At 45.6% G+C, this 20482-nt stretch overlaps 1 protein-coding gene across 9 annotated transcripts in view; it reads left to right on the top strand.

The window, feature by feature from the left end:
- The window catches only part of si:zfos-1056e6.1 (uncharacterized protein LOC107988029 homolog), a 134044-nt gene that overhangs the window by 105439 nt on the left and 8123 nt on the right, over positions 1-20482 (top strand). For 2 of the 9 annotated variants that reach the window (XR_009515127.1, XR_009515128.1), the window contains 3 exons: positions 3725-3787; positions 12833-12883; positions 14926-15028. Coding sequence is in view for 6 of the 9 variants with exons in the window: in XM_059986046.1 (XP_059842029.1) it covers positions 3725-3787; positions 12833-12883 (114 nt within the window). In the remaining 3 variants the exon portion in view is untranslated. Of the gene's footprint in view, positions 1-2637; positions 3667-3724; positions 3788-12832; positions 12884-14925; positions 15029-20482 lie in introns of those variants that run through there. The other 7 variants (XM_059986046.1, XM_059986048.1, XM_059986047.1 and 4 more) reach the window with 5 other exon arrangements.

The raw sequence follows: 20482 nt of genomic DNA on the forward strand, positions 1-20482 counted from the left end.
CATCAGGATAGTGGTCTGTCACTTGAAGCTTAATAGAAGTTGGATGATGCAACAAGTCAATTATCTAAAACACAAAAGTAAATTAACAACAGAATGGTTTAAAAAGAAGAAAATTTGTGTTTTGAAATGGCCAAGTCAGAGTCCAGATCTTAACCTAATTGAGATGCTGTTGCATAACCTGAAGAGGGCTTTTCATACAAGGTATCCCAGAAATATTGATGAACTGAAACAGTTTTGTATGGAGGAATGGTCTAAAGTTCCTCTAAGCTGATGTGCAGGACTGATCAACAGTTACCAGAAATGTTTGGTTGAAGTTATTGCTGTAAAAGGGGGTCACACCAGTTACTGAAAGCTATGGTTCACATACTTTTTCCATCAAATACATGTAATATTAGAACATTTTTCTCAATAAATGAACATGTATAAGGTTTTTGTGTTATTTATTGTAATTGGATTCTCTAGTACTGACATAAAGATCTGATCACATTTGAGATCATATTTATGCAGAAATAGAGAAAATTTGAAAGGGTTCACTAACTTCCTGGCACCACTGTATGTCTGTGCTCTGATTTGTTCTTGATTTTGACATCTATCACAACAAGGATTTCAAATTGTAGGCCAGGCATTCTTCTTCAGATTGGACAACATCTGTTGAAGCGGGTCTAGGCGTGTGTATCCAGTTCTTCTGGGTCCCTGCCCATGTTGGTGTTGAAGGAAATGAGGTGGCAATTATTCTAGCCAAGCAATCACTTAAAATTAAGGTTATAAATGTTGTGATGCCTTTGCATAAAGGGGAAGTGAAACTCATAATTAAAAACTTTATTCAATCACTGTGGCAACAAAGTTGGAAGAAGAAAACAAAGGACAGCATTTTATACAAAATTCAGAGGATGGTGGGAACTTAACTGGGGGATAGGTATAAAAGGAGGGAAGAAGTTATAGAACATAGAACATAAAACATAGAATAATACAGCACAGTATAGGCCCTTCGGCCCACAATGTTGTGCCGACCCTTAAACCCTGCCTCCCATATAAACCCTCACTTTAAATTTCTCCATATACCTTCATGTACAACAGTCTGTAGAGTTTACAGAGAATTTTGTGAAAAAAAATCCAGTGAGTGGCAGTTCTGTGGGCAAAAGTGTTTTGTTAATGATGGAAGTCAGAGGAGAATGGCTAGACTGGTTCAAGCTGAAGGCAACAGTAACTCAAATAACCAAATGTTACCACAATGGTGTACAGAAGAGCATCTCTGAGTGCAAAACATGTCAAACCTTGAAGTGGATGGCTACAGCTGCAAAAGACCACAAAGAGTTCCATTCCTGTACCTAGTAGTAGCCACAGGGTGAATGTATAATTGTTCAGTAAATTTTCTCGCCATTTACAAGACTGAGACGTTACAGAAATACATTAAATTTATGATAGGTGCAGATAATTGAGCCATTTTCAGGATGGAAATGTCAAATAGTAGAGAGTGTAGCTTTAAGATGAGAGGGGGAGGTTTAAAGAAAATATACAGGATGACACACACAAAATGCTGGTGGAACACAGCAGGCCAGGCAGCATCTATAGGGAGAAGCACTGTCGACGCGTCGGGCTGAGACCCCTCGTCAGGACTAACTGAAAGGAGAGATTCTAAGAGATTTGAAAGTAGTGGGGGGAGGGGGAAATGCGAAATGATAGGAGAAGACTGGAGGGGGTGCGGTGAAGCTTAGAGCTGGAAAGGTGATTGGCGAAAGTGATACAGAGCTGGAGAAAGGAAAGGATCATGGGACGGGAGGCCTCGGGAGAAAGGGGGGAGCACCAGAGGGAGATGGAGAACAGGCAGGGTGATGGGCAGAAAGAGAGAGAGAAAAAAACAAACATTGAAATATGTCAGGGATGGGGTAAGAAGGGGAGGAGGGGCATTAACGGAAGTTAGAGAAGTCAGTGTTCATGCCATCAGGTTGGAGGCTACCCAGCCGGTATATAAGGTGTTGTTCCTCCAATCTGATTGTGGATTCATCTTGACAGTAGAGGAGGCCATGGATAGACATATCAGAATGGGAATGGGATGTGGAATTAAAATGTGTGGCCACTGGGAGATCCTGTAAAATCTCTTAGAATCTGTCCTTTCAGTTAAATCTCTTAGAATCTCTCCTTTCAGTTAGTCCTGACGAAGGGTCTCGGCCCGAAACGTCGACAGTTCTTCTTCCTATAGATGCTGCCTGGCCTGCTGTGTTCCACCAGCATTATGTGTGTGTTGCTTGAATTTCCAGCATCTGCAGATTTCCTTGTGATATACAGGATGAGATGTTTTACAGAGAGTGGTAGTGTGCTGGCACGGGAAGCAATGGAAGCAGATACGATAGCAATGTTTAAGACATATCTAGATAAGCACACAAACATACAAAGAAAAGAGGGATAGAGACAAGGTGCAACTTGATGGGATTATTTTCCTTTAGCATTATAATCAGCATGCCACTGTGGGCTGAAGGGCCTGTTCCTGTGCTGTACTGCTCTTTGATTGTTCTAATATACAACAGAGAACACTTCTCTTTTTGGCAATAAACATTGCTAAAGTTTATATCAGCCAAAGAAAGCAGATGGGATCTTGGTTTAAGATCTCAAATACAATACTTCTGAATGCTTCCACAGATCTGTAGTGGAATGATAGCCCAGATGGTTTACGTACTTCAGTCTCAATCGTAGGCCTTGAATACAATCTTGTGACTTTAATGGGAATACACCACCTAATCGACAACTGAAATGTGAGGTAGTAACAAATTCTTTTATTAATTGCATGCTTTTTTATTTGAAATGATATTTGGATATTTAAAAACTTTAATTGTTTTTGCTGTTTCTTTGTTTTAATTCAATTGCTTTGCAAGCTTCAGCCAAGCAATGTCACACTTGTCCTTGCAATATAATATTTAAAAACCTGACATATTTATATTGCGCTCATTCCAAGGCAACATCCCTTGATTTTGGTGTCCAAAAGTGAATGGAAAACTCCAGATGTAATTTGACCCAGTCTTTGTACAATTGGGTTTATACACTCAGTGGCCACTTTATTAGGTACACCTCTCCACCTGCTCACTAGTGCAAATAGCCAAGCACATGGCAGCAACTCCATGCACAAGAGCAGAAAGCTGCACACATAGTGAAAAGGTTCAGTTGTTGTTCAGATCAAATATAAGAATGGGGAAGAAATGTGATATAAGTGACTTTGGCTGTGAAATTATTGTTGGTGCCAATGTTGTGGTTTGAGTATCTCAGAAACTGATGATCTCCTTGGATTTTCATGCACAACAGTTTCTAAAACTTCCAAAGAATGGTGCCAGAAACAAAATACATCCAGTGAGCAGCAGTTCAGTATGTGAAAATGTCTTATTAATGAGAGAGGTCGGAGGGGAATGACCAGAAAGATCAAGCTGATAGGAAGGTGATAGTAACTCAGATAACCATGCAATGGTGTGTAGAAGAAAATCTTTCTATGCATAACATGTTGAACCTTGAAGTGGATGGGCAATAGGAGGTACTTAATAAAGTGGCCATTGATCGTATATCTCACGTGTCATAAAATGGCTTGATATTTAATGGTTATTGTGCTTGTATCATCAAAAATGTTAATATAATTTTTATTACAGGAATCTGGCGGAAGTGATTTTTATCTTTCATTTCCCCATCTGTATTTATATTTAATTAATTTCATTGAATTTCCTTATTGCCAAATTTCTTTTAGATTGAGAGGTCTGAAAAACTAGTGCCAGAAATAAAAATGAAGTGGCAAGACAAGCTATATGAGGTAGCCATTTTTTGCTATCAATGAGTAGATTATAAATGTGAATAATATGATACTTGTTTAATGAGCAAAAATGAAAATTAATTGTTAATTTATTTCCTGAAACCTTTGAAATATGTAAACAAGTGTAATTCATTTTATCGCTGAAGGAAATGGAGAGGATTCTGGTAAGAGCAGCTTCACTGGTGAAGGAAGGGAAACCCCCTTGTCTGAAGAAGGAGAACATCTCTGAAGTACTGGAAAGGAAAATCTCATGCTGGGAACAGATGTGGTGGAGATGTAGGAATTGACAAAAGGGAATAACATTTTTACAGGAGACAAGGTGGGAAGTGGAAAAGTCAAGATAGCCATGGGAATCACTAGATATATAAAATATATCAGCAGACAGTTTGTCTCCAGAGATGGAGAACAAGGGGAGAGACTATCAGAAATGTACCAAGTGAATTTAAGGGCAGTGTGGAAGTTTTACGGCAAAGTTGATGAAATTGATGAGCTCAGCATTGGCATATGGAGCAGCACTAATGCAGCCATCAATGTAGTGCAGAAAGATTAGGGAAGCATTACCCAGTAAGGCTAGGAACATACTGTTCCATGTACCCAATGAATAGAAGGCATAGCTGGGGCCAGTGTGGGTGCCCATGGGTACCCCTTGAATCTGGAGAAAGAGGGACACGTTTTCTTAGCTTCCATCCCTGTCAAGCCTTTTCATGATCTTTTATGTTTCAGTAAGATCACCTCTCACTCTTCTAATATCAAGAAGCTACAGACTCTAATTGTTACAGATTCTTATGATAATATCTTAACAACTGCAAGTAATCTAGAAAACCTTCTCTGCACTGCCACAAAATCAAGCATATTTTTTTTACATAAAGAAATCTAAACTGCACGCAGTGATCCTGGAAGGCCTTATCACAGACCTGTATTGTCATAGTAGAAAGTCAAATGATATTTTACTCTCTATCCCATTTTCAATGGGCTCAGGCCATTTAAATCACATTCTGTATTTTTATTTTTCCCTACCAAAATCTATAACCCCATATTTTTCTACATTATACTGAATCAGTGAAAGATTAACTCACTCAGTTTATCAGTAGGCAGAATCTTGTGTCCTGTTCTCAACCTGGTTTTGCACATATCTTTGAATGAATAACATATATTAATATACAATTAATATTCAAACATTCTGTGGCATTCTGGGGACATGGTCAACAACCCACTCCAGCATTCCTAGTGGTCCTTGTTATTTGTTGTTCTTGTTTTAGAATGTGTTTGTGGGATAATGGTGGGATGTTCAAGTTCATTTATTGTTAATTTTAGCTTAGGTTTCAAGTTATTCGCCTGTGTTTGTAGGTCACCCTGACTGTGACCAGGGTAGAGTGAGGATCACCTCCCCCATCTGAATGAGATGGAGCAGTTCTCTCCCCAGGTCACAGTGCCTAGTCTGTTTTTGTGCTTCTTATAATAAAACCAGCAGTTGAGCTAAACAAGCTTCTCTCCTCTGTTGATGGTGAGATTGAAGAGCTATGATGTCAGATGGAATGCCTTAAGACCCGGGAAATAAGTTGAAGGACCGAGCAGTATGCCTTTCCCTGCACCCTGGGGCAGGCTGTCGAAGATGGGACACTGATACAGATGGAGGCCTTGGGAAGCCAGCATCGTACCATTCCAGGGAAGCCTGATGGAGCAAACATAGCCAGGCTCCCCAAACCAGGGGACACAGCAGAGCACATCACCCACCTCATTTGTGGCCTGCACCAAGGAACCAAAACACTGCAGCCATGGGAGGATGGGCACCATGGCAGGCATCACCAATGCCGTTGGAGCAAGAGGAAGAACAATGAGGCTCAGCAATTAACACCACAAGGTCCACCCTGGAGCTCCCCTGGTGCAATGGTACCAGCTTCCTGAAGCCTTTCCTGGCACAAGTCAAACACTGCATGACACGATGGGTGGAGCCCCACCAAGACAGTGATGCACCTTGTCCTGGTGCTGTGGAACACCAGCTGTGCAGCGCAAATGCAGAGCCCTCATAGCAACACTGTAGCAGCATTTTGAGCTGAGGTCGTCAGAGTAAGCAATGAGGGAAGAACTGGCCAGCAGACAGCGCCATGTGGGAGAAAGCCTGGGGGCATTCACATCGTCGCTTGCCGAGAGGGCCAAAGCAATTTTAGCCCGCCACCCAAGGCATTCCAGCATTGCCCCACATGCTGTGAGCTTGTGCTAGTATCATCAAGTTGGAGGAGGAGCCCTTGAGACAAATCTGGCCAGTGATGTGCCAGCCTCACCTCGTGCCACAGAGTGATCGCTGCTACCGCTGTGGCGAATCAAGCTGTGTTGCCCGGGACTGTGCTGCCTGAGGCCTCCATCAGAATCCCTCTGTTGTCACCTCTCTGGGTGGGCCATTTGAGTGAAGAGCAAGGCTTAGATGTGGATCGCGTGGCAGAGGACATCAGATGCTGTGTGCTGGTGGACGTGGGGGTCAGCCATCCCTATCATCCCGGTGTCCTCACCAACATTGTCCTGCCATCCTGCCTGGGTGGACAACAACAACGGTCCAGTTGGCTGTGTGGTGATGAGAGAGAAGAGGTGGCAGTGCACACAGTGGAGCACAAGGTGTGACTCGCTGGCGTCTGGGCGTTCTGCATTATTGGTCTGGACCTACTGTCCTGCCAGGGGGCCTGTGTGGATGTGCCGGGGGCAACATGCTACCCCTGCACTGAAGCCATGGCTCTCTGGCAGGGCAGCTCCAGACAGTGGACCAGGCAACAAACACCACTGGTCTCACAGTGGCACGCTGCTCTGCAGCACACCCCGCAGGGGCCCAGCGCAATGCAGCGGAGCCGGGGTCGAGCGATGGTGGCGGCACTTCAGGTGGTAGCCAATGGCAAGGTGGGCCTCCCCACCAGCAGTGAGCAGGGGAGCTGGCCTGGTGAGGGGATGGCTGAGCATGGCAGAGGTCTCTGCCCTGGATCGAGGGGCCAAAGCCCTATACTCTCAGTGGGGCACATTGGAGATCCTCCAGCAGCAGAGTCAGGCATCTCCTGCATCTGGTAGTTCCCCGGGGGATCCTCATCACGGTGCTGCAATCGGTGTGTGGGCTGGTGGGGGCTCGCATTTCGAGGTCGCAAAGACATTGGGCAAGCTGTGTGAATGCTTCTACTGGCCTGGATACAGGCAGGCGTGGAGCTGTTCATGCACTGCTGTGATGCCTGGCAATCAATCTAGGATACCAATGCAGCAGTACATGGAGGGAGCCCAGGTATATTCTACTGCTCCACTCGGGAGAAGGGACTATCCCTCAAGCTTGGAAAGTGCTGGAAGAGGCCGGGTGGTGTGCTCGACCACATCTCCGTTGTGGTATACTGGGTGCAGACGCCTGAGCAATGGAGCGCAATTGTGCTGGGTGGCACTGTATCAGCTCTCGGCTGCCACTGAACCTGCGAGGCTGAAGGAAGGAAGTGCCCCACCTCTGGCCTCATCCAACAGTTCCTCCCTTGGGGGAGGGCCACAGATACCCCACAGAGCCCAGGCAATGGTGTTGGCCGCTAATGGGACTTTTTCACTTGTTGTGGACTCTGGCGTTGCCTGGGGCAGCTGACCCCTCAGGGTGGGGGCAGTATGCCTCTCCGGGGGCGTGGTCGATAGCCCACCCCAGTATTCCTACTGGCCAGTGCTATTTATTGTTCTTGTTTAAAATGCGTTGATGGGAATATGGTTGGATGTTCAAGTTCATTTAATGTTACATTTTAACTTGGGTTATACAGTTACTTGCTTGTGTTTATGATCGTTCTGACTGTAACCGGGGTGTGTGATAATCACCTCCAGCTTCTGTATGAGACTAAGTGATTCTCTCTCTTGGTCATAGCGCCCGTTTTTGTGCTTTTTGCTATAAAACCTGCAGTTGAGCTAAACGAGCATCTCTTGTCTGTCATCATAGACCAAATGCTCACGACAATATGGTTCTTTCATCAACGTTAAGTAGCTGAAGACCCAGAACTGAACAATTTGGCATTGCATTGATTATGTTTTGCCAACCTAAAATGGCCCATTTATCTTTCTGCTTTCTGTTGGTTAACCAAAGTTAACTTTGATATACTCATTATCTAGAGTCGTTGTGTATGAACCTTTCATGCATCACTGTATCAAATACCTTTTCAAAATCCAAATACACTACTCAATTGCACATGTTGCTAAGTGCAACTGTAAAGAGCTACATATTAGTTTGGTCAAACATAATTTCCTTCACAAACAAAATCATATTGACTATGTTACATGACAGGTTTCTGATTTTTTTATTCACAAAGATGACAGCGTTATCAATTATTCTACCCATCCATCTATGTCTCTGTACTTGGATCTAGCTTGATAATTGCTTGTAATGACCTGCCTTGTGGAGCTGGATCCTGGACTTCCTGTTAGATCACCAGCAGGTGGTAAGAGTGGCTCCCTCACCTCTGCTCCTCTGACCCTCAGAACAGGTGCCCCTCAGGGCTGTGTCCTAAGCCCCCTGCTTTTCTCTCTGTTTACCCAGGACTGCGTTGCCACCACTGCTCCAATCTGCTAATTAAATTTGCAGAAGATACGTTGATTAGCCTCATCTCAAATAATAACGAGTCAGCTTACAGAGAAGAAGTCATTACCCTGACACAGTGGTGTCAAGAAAACAACCTCTTCCTCAATGTCACAAAAACAAAAGAGCTGGTTGTGGACTACAGGAGGAATGGAGACAGGCTCACCCCTATTGACATCAATGGATCTAGGGTTGAAGGGGTGAACAGCATTGTTTACACATCACCGAGGACTTCTCTTGGTCTGTACATATTGGCTGTGTGGTGAAAAAAGCACAACAGTGCCTGAAGAAGTTTGGCATGGATCCCCAAATCCCAAGGACTTTCTACAGGAGCACAATTGAGAGCATCCTGACTGGCTGTATCACTTCCTGGTATGGGAGCTGTACTTCCCTAAAACACCGGGCTCTGCAGAGAGGTGTGCAGACAGCCCAGCGTATCTGTAGATGTGAACTTCCCACTATTCAGGACATTTACAAAGAAAGGTGTGTAAAAAGGGCCTGAAGGATCATTGGGGACCCGAGTCACCCCAACCACAAACTGTTCCAGCTGCTACCATCCAGGAAACGGTACTGCAGCATAAATCCAGGACCAACAGGCTCCAGGACAGCTTCTTCCACCAGGCCATCAGACTGATTAAGTCATGCTGACACAACTGTATTTCTAAGCTATATTGACTGTGCTGTTGTATGTCTTACTGTGCATACTATTTATTACAAATGACTTTAATTTGCATATTGCAGATTCAGACGGAGTTGTAAGGTGAAGATTTTTACTCCTCACATGTGTGAAGGATGTAAGAAATAAAGTCAACTCATTTCAGTTCAAATCAATAACGTGAAGCATTTTAGTTGCCAGCGCTAATATGTCTCACCCTATGAGAAAGAAAAGAAGTCTGATGTTCAACGTAAATATTAATTTGTAGGAAATGCTCCAGTCTTTCTGCTTTCTGCAGGGTTTGCTCCCTAAGCGACTCCCTTGTCCATTCGTCCCTCCCCACTGATCACCCTCCTGGCACTTAACCTTGCAAGCAAGACAAATGCTACACCTGCCCCTACACTTCCTTCTCACTACCATTCAGGGCCCCAAACAGTCCTTCCAGGTGAAGTGACACTTCACCCAGTGTGGCCTCCTGTATATCGGTGAGACCCAACGTAGATTGGGAAACCGTTTGGCTGAACAGCTAAGCTCCGTTTGCCAGAAGAAGTGGGATATCCCAGTGGCCACATATTTTAATTCCACTTCCCATTCCCATTCTGATATGTCAATCCATGGCCTCCTCTATTGCCGCGATGAGGCCACACTCAGTTTGGAGGAACAACGCCTTGTATTCCATCTGGGTAGCCTCCAACCTGAAGGCAATGACATCGATTTCTTGAACTTCTGGTAATGGCCTCCCACTGCCCCATCCTTCACCAGTCCCCATCCCCTCTTCCCTCCCTCTCCTTATCTCCATGCCTGCCCATCAACTTCTATGGTGCTCCCTTTTCTTTCTTCCATGGCCTTTTATCCCCACCTATCAGATTCCCCCCTTCTCTAGCCCTGTATCTCTTTCAGCAATCAACTTCCCAGCTATGTATTTCATTCCTCCCAATGCTGGTTTCACTATCACTTTGTGTTTCCCTCTCCCCTTCCCCACCTTTAAAATCTGCCCCTCATCTTTTTTCTCCAGTACTACTGAAGGGTCTTGGCCCGAAATGTCAACTGTACTTTTTCCATAGATGCTGCCAGGCCTGCTGAGTTCCTCTAGCAATTTGTGTGCAACTAGTTAGCAAAGGATGTGATGAGCAATGGTTCATGCAATATTATTTGTATTTAATACATTTGTCACATTTATTATTTATTCAAAGCAATTCAGAGACATATTGGGAATGGCAGGGCTTAATATATTGTACATAGAACAGTACATTACAGCAACAGGCATTTTGGCCCACAAACTAATTAAAATAACAATAAAATGCCTAACTAAATTAATTCCTTCTGTGTTCACATTGTCCATATCCTTGAATTTTCTGCTGATGTACATATGAAGTAGGAACAGGAGTAGGCCATCTGGCCCGTCGAGCCTTTTCCATCATTAAATTAGATCATGGCTCATCTCCACCTACCTGCCTTTTCCTCATAATCCCTAATTCCTGTATTATGCAAAAATACGTCCACCCTTGTCTTAAATATATTTACTGAAGCAGCCTCCACAGCTTCATTGGGCAGAGAATTCCACAGATTCACCATTCTCTGGGAAAAACAATTCCTCCTCATCTCCGTCCTAAGTCAACTCCCCGAATCTTGAGGCTATGTCCCCTAGTTCAAGTCTCACCTACCAGTGGACACAACTTTCCTGCCTCTATCTTACCTATCCCTTTCATAACTTCATATGTTTCTATAAGATCTCTAATTCTGAATTCCAGTGAGTACAGTCCCAGGTGACTCAACCTCTCATCCTAGTCTAACCCTTTCATCTCTGGAATCACCCTGGTGAACCTCCCCTGCACTGCCTTCAAAACCAGTATATCCTTCTTCAAGTAAGGAGACCAGGACTGCATGGAGTATTCCAGATATGGCCTCACCAGTACCCTGTACCATTGCAGCATAACCTTCCTGCTCTTAAATTCAATCCCTCTAGCAATGAAGCCAACATTCCATTTGCTTTCTTGATAGCCTGTTGCACATGCAAACCAGCCTTTTGTGATTCCTGCACAAGCATTGCCAAGTCGCTCTACACAGCAGCGTGCTGCAATTTTTCACTATATAAATAATAATCTGTTCTTTCATGTTTCCTTCGAAAGTGGATTATCTCACATTTGCCAACATTGTACTCCATCTGCCCACTCATTTGACCTATCTATATGTCTCTGCAGACTCTCTGTATCTTCTATACACTTTGCTTTTCCATTCAATTTAGTATCATCAGAAAATTTAGATACACTACACTCGGTCCCCTCTTCCAGATTGTTTACGTATATCATGAACGGTACCGACCCCTGTGGCACACCACTCATCATCGATTGCCAACCAGAGAAACACCCTTGTATCCCAACTCTCTGCTTTCTATTGGTTAACCAGTCCTCTATCCAATCTAATACATCACTCCCAACTCTGTGCATCCTTATCTTATGGGTAAGTCTTTATGTGGCACTTTATCGAACACCTTATGGAAATCCAATTAATTAACACCCATCTGTTCCTCTCTATCCACTGCACTTGTTATATCCTCAAAGAACTCCAGTAAGTTTGTTAAACAGGACCTGCCTTTGCTGAATCCATGATGCGTCTTCCTGATGGATCCATTTCTTTCCAGATGTCTTGCTATTTCTTTTTTAACATTAACTGATCTAATTTCATCTAGAATGATGTGCCGACCTAAGAGCCTCTTAAATTCCTTTATCACCTTTTTGCTCCACCGCCACCCCTGGCAGTGCATTCAATGTACCCAGCACTCTGTCTGTAAAAAAAACAGAATTACCCTGCATGTCTCATTGGAACTTACCCCCTCTAACTAGTATTAGGCATTTCAACCCTAGGAAATAGATACCAGCTGTCCACTCTTATTGATTTCTCTCATAATTTTCTATCAAGTGTCCCCCTATCTGTGCTGCTCCGAAGAAAGCAATCCAAGCTTGTCCAACCTCTCTTTATAGTACATACTCTTTTATCCTGACAAATCTTTTCTGCACCCTGTCCAAGGTCTCCATAACCTTTCGATGATGGGGCAACAAGAAATGAATACAATCCTCCAGATGAGACCTAACTAGAGTTTTAAAAGCTGTAACATAACTTGTTCTAAGAAAGGATTGGACAGACTAGGCTCTGTCTGTTGGAGTTTAGAATAATGAGAAAGGGTTTGATTAGAGTTTAGGCAAGATAGGCACAGATTGAATATTTCCTCATGTGGAAGGATCTAGAACTAGAAGTCACCATATTAAAAATAAGGAGCCACCAATTTAAGACAGAGAATTGGGTTGGTTTTATTTTCTCCCTCAGAAAGAAGTTTTTGAAATCTTCCTCAAAGCAGAATCTGTCTAATGGGTCACAGCTATTTACTGGTGGAGAGGTAGGGGTAAACCAGGAATGGTGTTATCCCAGGAAAAATTGTGGCTTCTTAGAATTACTGCTATCTCACAGGTAAAGCTTTGGCAATCCATCTAACTCTCTAGCTAACAGCATGTTAGGTTGGAAGCAGAATCTTTGAATATTGTAAAGTCAGGTTTAGATAGATTCACAGTAAGCAATGATGTGGGAGATTAATTATATTAATATAGGTAAACCAGAATGTGAAGTTGGGGTCATTATCAGGTCACCCATGATTCTATCATATGATGGAGTAGACTTGAGGGTAGAGTGGCCTTTTCCTTTATCTAATTCATAATGTTTATAATACTTTTCTTAATTATAAATTTAATTACTGAAGCAGGATTCTTGTACAGTTTACAAGTGTAAGGATAGAAATTGTAAATATATTGACCTGTCCACATTCTTTCAGGAAATGGGGTTGCTGAACCAGAAGCTACATTTCTTAAATCAGAGAATGCAGGTACGTGAGTAGAGATTCACATTAAATGCATTTGAGAATGTCTAGAACTTATTGAATGAAACATTGACCAGCCCTGATAACAGGGCTAAAGATTCTAGAGCCATGAATAACCACTACTCAATCATTATTTTATCAGGAAACACACTGAGTTATTGCTCCCTTCTTAATTGATAATTGAATGCAGCCATTTCTCTCTAGAAGTGCTTCTATTAAAGTACTGACTACAGCAGTACAAAATTAAACTGCTGCATTTTTGGCCCTGGATAACTTGGTTAACAGAGCTTCGTAGTTAGCAGCCTAACATTCCGATATATCTAGTCAATTAGATGCTGAAGCTTTACCTGTGAGGTTAGTGGTAACGTACGTAGTCTAAGAAACCCACCAGTTTTTCCAGGGATAACAACATTCCTGGTCTGCCCCTAACTCTCCACCAGTGAATTGTTGTGGCCCATTAGTCAGGTTGCCCATTGTCTGTTCACCATCATTCTGTGTGTTTTGCTGTGCATTTCCAGTACAGGTAAACCTTCACTAATCCGGCACCTTTGGGACCTGTAGAGTGCCAGATTAGTGAAAATGCCAAAATACAGAAGGATCACATTAAGCAATAGCTAACCACCTCATCATACCTTTAAAATATCATGTAAGTCAGTACAAGTTAGATAATAATGAAACAAATATTAAATGTGTAGCAAGTGAAATTTTAATAAAGCAATATATACTGTACAGCATAGTTAAAGTAAAGGGTACAGGTAAATGTACAGGAATTAACTTATACAGAACAGTTGAGCACTTCTGCTTCTAAAATGAGACTTTTAATATACCTTCAGGCAATGTTACATGTTTGCAAGTGTGGGGTTGTCAGGATCATCAACATCTTCATCTTGAAAAATGAGTGACACATCAGGAACTGGTGCTGAAACTGGCACAACAGTTTCTTCAAAAACTGTTGATGTTGGTGGCAGCACATCTGGAAGAATAGAAGCAGAAGTGGGAGAAAGGAGATCTTCTGTACAGCACATTTCATGCAATCGCCAGGTGACCGGGGATTTGGTGCTGGGCTCTTCCCTCTTCACCTGCAGTTACTGAGGGAATCCTCTTTAGTTTATTTTCCTCTGCTTAGTAATATGCTTAAATTCAGCGGGTTGCCACGTCTGTTCTGAGGTCGTAGGCAGAAGAGAACGGAGTGCCGGCGAGGCGACACTGGAGGGCACTGCACGACTGCCGGCAGGTAGTTGAGAAGGCGGACCAACCCAGTGTGCCCCAGCTCCCCTGCCACTGGCGGGTGAGACAGGCAGGTGCCGGGCGGCCGCTCACCCTGGTGGAGAGGTCACCCCTGAGCTTAAGTTTAGATCACAGGACAGCCAGGAGACCCAAGTCAGACGACCTGAGGGACCTGGAAGTAGAATAAGGGGTTAGAAGGTCTGTGACATAAAGTTTGGGGGTGTTGTGGATAGTGTGGAGGGCTGTCAGAGGTTACAGTGGGACACTGATGCAAAATTGGGCTGAGAAGTGGCAGATGGAGTTCAACCCAGGTAAGTGTGAGGTGGTTCATTTTGGTAGGTCAATTATGATGGCAGATTATAGCTTTATTGGTAAGACTCTTGGCAGTGTGGAGGATCAGAGGGAGGATTTCATTCTCCTTAGAGTGATGGAGGATGAGGTGACCTGATAAAGGTATATAAGGCATGGATCGTGTGGATAGTCAAAGGCTTTTTCCCAGGGCTGAAATGGCTAACACAGGAAGGCACAGTTTTAAGGTGCTTGGAAGTAGGTACAAAGGAGATGTCAGAGGTAAGTTGTTTGTTTTTTTATAAATACAAAGAGTGGTGAGTGCATGGAATGGGCTGCCAGCAACAGTGATGGAGGCAGATGCGATAGTATCTTTTAAGAGAGTCCTGGATAGGTACATGGAGCTTAGAAAAATATAGGGCTATGGGTAACCCTAGGTAATTTTTAAAGTACATACATGTTTGGCATAACATTGTGGACTGAAGGGCCTGTATTGTGCTGTAGGTTTTCTATGTTTCCATGTTTCTTAACAGGGTGACCAAAACTATACACTGTACTCCGTGTGACCTCTCCACCACTCAGATAAATGAAACATAATGTCGCAACATCTTTACTCATTGCTTTTGACTGATGAAGGTCAGTATACTAAACATCACTTTCACCTTGTCTACCCAAGATACTGCTTTCAACCAACAATGTACTTGTATTCCTCAATCCCTCTGTTCCACTACTCGTCGCAGTGCACTACTATTCAAAGTACAAGTCCTATACTAGTTTGACTATCCAAAATGCATCACTTCATACTCATCTGTACTGAAATTCATTTTCCACTCTTTGGCCCACTTATCAAACTAATTAAGATTCCCCTGTAATCTACAATAACATTCTTCATGATTAATGACACCTAATTTGCATTATGCATATAACGCTTTGATTAAGCCTCATGCATTTGCATCCAAATCATTTATATAAATAGCAAATAACAAGGGTCGCAACACACCACTAGTTACCAGACCCTGATCTGAAAAACAACCTTCAAGCACCACCCTCTCTTTCTTATCTCTGAGCCAATTTTGAATCCACCTCACTAGCTCTCACTGGATTTCAATGGACCTAACCTTATGGACTTGCTTACCATGTGGGACATCACTGAAGGTCTTGTTAAAGTCCAAATAGATAACATCCAAGAAACATTTGCCAAGTATGACTTTTCTTGCACAAAGCCATACTGGCTCCTCCTGATAAGATTTTGTCCATCCAAATGCTGATAGATCTTGTCCTTAAGAATTACGCCCAGTAACTACTACTGGTAGGCTGACTGGTGGCATAGTGGCATTAGCGCCGGACTTCAGACTGAAGGCTCACGAATTCGAATCCAGCCAGCTCCAAAAACCTGGAGAGGGATGGGCTCCACCAGATTTCAGATGCCCAAGACATGCTGTACGATGAGCAATCACCACACGCACACACCTGACATCAAGCTAATTGGCCTGTAGTTGCCTGACCTGTCTTTGATTTCTGTTGAAACTGCACCTTGTTTCCTATTTCATTTATTTTTCTACTCACTCTGGCATTTCCTCCTCATTTCAACAAGGGCATGTTGGTATAAAGGAAACAAGTTGATGCAGAAAATCCTTTTAAATTGAAGAGCCTGCTGACAAAATGTTTATTTAAGCTTATGTTATCTTGATTGCTTAGTAGGGATACTGAGTGCAAACTCAGGAAGGTTACGTTGCACTTGTATAAAACTGGAAATCTTGCGAAATATTTCAAATGCAAGGAATTTCAGCTACACCAGAAAAATCTGGGTTTGCTCTCCTGTGAGTGACAAAGGTGGAGAGGAGATCTAGTAGAACTGTATTAGATCAAGATTGGTTTAGGTGGATTAAATTCAGGAGAGTTGGCATTAACAGATCAATCTCAGTATTTGAATAAAGATTTTAAGTAAAACATACAGGGAAGATTCAAGGAAGGCCCTGAATATAAGAATGTTGTTGAGATTTGGAATTTGCTGTCACAGTGTGCACTCAGGAATGGACCCAAGTGCAAAGTAGTGGCGAACTCTCTCTGTCACAGCAGTTGCTGGCACAAACTCAACTGGGTGCAGTGGAAGGCGGCCTCAGTCATGGAAACGTTGACAGCGACTTGACCCTAGGAGCAGAGAGCCGCAGATTCCCCATAAAGAGATGGAACAAGAGTTTTGACAAAGGAATACCAAAAGAATCTCAGAGGAACTGTTATTAAGACAGCAATTAGAAAATACAGGTGCTCAAGTAACTTAGAAGTCCAATGCTCTACAACAAGCCGCAGAGGCCTGTAGGCTCATGATGGCCCAGGGAGCCCTGGAGACCTCAAGGCAGGTCTGGAAACCCTGGCACAATCCTGATGCTTCTCGAGTCAGGTCTGGAAAACTTGGCACAGATATCATGCTTCTTGAAATAGGTCTGGAAACTCCAGCAAAGAGCTCATGCTTCTTGGAGCAGGTCTGGAAAACTCAGCACAGACCAGATGCTTCTTGGAATGGAGCATTGTGGTGAACTATGTGCCTGTCGGGACACGCCCCTGCTGACTGCTCCTGTGGCTCCTCCCACAGGCCCCTGTATAAAGGAGACCTGCGGCCTGAAGATCGGCCTCAGTCTCCAGGACCTTGTATGATAGACACTCACTCCTGGTTCCTTCTTCCAGTCAATAAAAGCCAATATCTCGCCTACGTCTCAGTGTGAGTTATTGATGGTGCATCAATTTTATTGACTGGAAGTTTTAAAACATGGAACCCGTTTTGCGTCCGGACCGGTTGGATTTGGACCCTCAAGACCCTGACGCAGCTCTCGCTTTTGAACACTGGCTTGCATGCTTCCAATCGTACTTGGCGGAGCTTCGTGCGACTGAACCCGCCGTTATGCACAGAATCCTACTCTCGAGGGTCTCCTCCAAAGTTTACTCCTTTATCCGGGACCTGCCGACCTACGAAGGGGCACTGGATGCCCTCAAACGACAGTACCTGCGGCCGGTGAACACCGTCTACGCAAGACATCGCTTAGCTACCCGGCAACAGCGGCCTGGCGAATCGTGCGCTGAGTTTCTCCGAGCACTACAGACGCTCGTCCGAGCTTGTGACTGCAAGACGCTCACGGCAGAACAGCATGCGGAGCTGCTGGTGCGAGACGCCTTTGTGACGGGACTGAGGTCAGTGTACATGCGCCAGCGGCTGCTGGAGAACTCGGATCTTACCTTAAGCTCGGCGATAGAGAAGGCCAACGCTCTAGAAGCTGCGCGGCATAACGCCGACGCTGTCCAGTCGCGCGATTCCCCGCCGGTTTCGTGGACGCCTCAGACCCCGCCACCGCCGGCTCCCGGGAGCGAATTCGCCAACGCCGCCGCCAGTCGCGATTCCACGAGCTCCCCGACCCAGACCACGGCTGTGGCCCGTAAGAAACTCGTGCTTTGTTATTTCTGTGGCCAAAAGAAACATCCTCGACAACGCTGTCCAGCGCGAGAAGCGACCTGCTCCAGCTGCGGAAAGCGGGGCCACTTCGCCAAGGTCTGTAAGTCTCAACCTCGAGCGGAGTGCAGCGCTGCGGGTGAAACGTGGGGGCCACCATCTTGCATGCCAGGATGTGGGCGGCCATCTTTGTCGACGTCAGCACGCCCCGCCCCCGATCCTCGGATGCTGACCGGGTACCCCGGATGTGAGCGGCCATCTTTGTCGGCGTCAGCATGCCCCGCCCCCGACCCTCCGATGCTGACCGGGTACCCCGACGGCGATCCAACTCTGGCCACTGTGACTCTCGACCAAAGCGCCCCACACCAGCTTGCAAGATCCATGATGGACATCCAGGTGGAGGGGCATTGGACTGGATGCCTGTTTGACACGGGCAGCACTGGGAGTTTTATTCACCCGGACACAGTGCAACGCTGCGGACTTGCAACGCGGCCGGTCAGTCGGAGGTTCCATTTGGCCTCTGGGTCGCAGTCCGCAGACATCCGGGCGGGTTGTGTAGCGACTTTGGTGGTGCAAGGCACAGTATATCGGGACTTTGAACTGCTGGTCATGCCTAATCTGTGTGCACCTGTGCTATTGGGGCTGGACTTCCAGAGCCATCTCGAAAGTGTGACTATGGTATACGACGGGCCCCTCCCACCACTCACTGTCAAGAATCCTCAGTTTTGTGGGACTTCTTCACATACCCCGCTACTGACCACACACACACACGGACACACACATCCCATCCAGAACCAGGCCAACAGCTGCGCTACCGACACTTGCAGCCTCTCCACTCTCAAGATCCCTCCCCCACCGCTGTTCGCCAACCTGACCCCCGACTGTAAACCTGTGGCAACCAAAAGCAGGAGGTACAGCGCGGGGGACCGGGCCTTCATTCAGTCGGAGGTGCAGCGGCTGCTCAGGGAGGGGATCATTGAGCCGAGCACAAGCCCTTGGAGGGCCCAGGTGGTTGTTGTTCGGACTGGGCAGAAAAATAGGATGGTGGTGGACTATAGTCAAACCATCAATAGGTTTACGCAGCTTGACGCATACCCCCTACCCCGCATCGCGGATATGGTCAACCAGATTGCTCAGTATAAGGTGTACTCGACAATAGATCTAAAATCCGCTTATCACCAGCTCCCCATCTGCCCAGAGGACCGCCCCTACACCGCCTTCGAGGCGGGCGGCCGGCTCTATCACTTCCTGCGCGTCCCTTTCGGTGTCACGAATGGTGTCTCTGTCTTCCAGAGGGAAATGGACCGGATGGTGGACCAGTACCAACTGCAGGCCACATTTCCCTATCTGGATAACATCACCATCTGTGGTCATGACAGGCCAGATCACGACGCCAACCTCCAACGGTTTCTCCAAGTGGCCGCAGCTCTGAACCTTACTTATAACAGGGACAAGTGTGTTTTTGGTACCACCCGCCTTGCTATACTTGGGTATGTCGTGGAAAACGGGGTTATTGGGCCTGATCCCGAACGTATGCGCCCCCTGTTAGAGCTCCCTCTTCCCACCACTCTCAAGGCCCTCAGACGGTGCCTGGGGTTTTTTTCCTATTACGCCCAATGGGTCCCCCATTACGCAGACAAGGCTCGCCCCCTGGTCAAGTCTACCTCGTTTCCCCTCTCTGCTGAGGCCTGCGCGGCCTTCAACTGCATTAAAGCGGACATTGCCAAAGCTACGATGCATGCAGTGGACGAGACCGCTCCCTTCCAAGTGGAGTGTGATGCCTCCGATTTCGCTCTGGCTGCTACCCTTAATCAGGAAGGCAGACCAGTAGCATTCTTTTCTCACACCCTCCAAGGCTCTGAAATTCGGCACTCCGCGGTGGAGAAAGAAGCCCAGGCCATAGTGGAGGCTGTTAGGCACTGGAGGCACTATCTTGTTGGCAAAAGATTCACTGTGCTGACCGACCAGCGCTCGGTTGCATTCCTGTTCAGCAACCAACAGCGGGGCAAGATCAAAAATGATAAGATTTTGCGGTGGAGGATAGAACTCTCCACCTACACCTATGATATCCTGTACCGGCCTGGCAGACTCAATGAGCCCCCTGATGCCCTATCCCGGGGAACATGTGCTAGCACACAGCTCGACCAGCTGTACGCCCTTCATGCACAACTTTGCCATCCGGGGGTCACCCGATTTTACCATTTTGTGAAAGCACGGAACCTGCCGTACTCCCTGGAGGACATCAGGACGATGACCAGGGACTGCCAAATTTGTGCCGAGTGCAAACCGCACTTCTACTGTCCTGACACGGCACAACTTGTCAAGGCCACCCGCCCTTTGAACGCCTGAGTGTTGACTTTAAGGGCCCCCTTCCCTCCACTGACCGCAATGTCTATTTTCTCAGTGTTATTGACGAGTTCTCACGGTTCCCCTTTGCCATCCCCTGCCCCGACACCACTGCCACGTCCGTCATAAAAGCCCTGCGCCAGCTCTTCACTCTGTTCGGGTATCCCTGCTATATCCACAGTGATAGAGGGTCCTCCTTTATGAGTGAGGAGCTGCGCCAGTACTTGCTAGCTAGGGGCATTGCTACCAGTCGGACCACGAGTTATAATCCCCGGGGTAATGGCCAGGTAGAGCGGGAGAAT

Source organism: Hypanus sabinus, chromosome 12 (assembly GCF_030144855.1).
Source record: "Hypanus sabinus isolate sHypSab1 chromosome 12, sHypSab1.hap1, whole genome shotgun sequence".
NCBI lineage: Eukaryota > Metazoa > Chordata > Chondrichthyes > Myliobatiformes > Dasyatidae > Hypanus > Hypanus sabinus.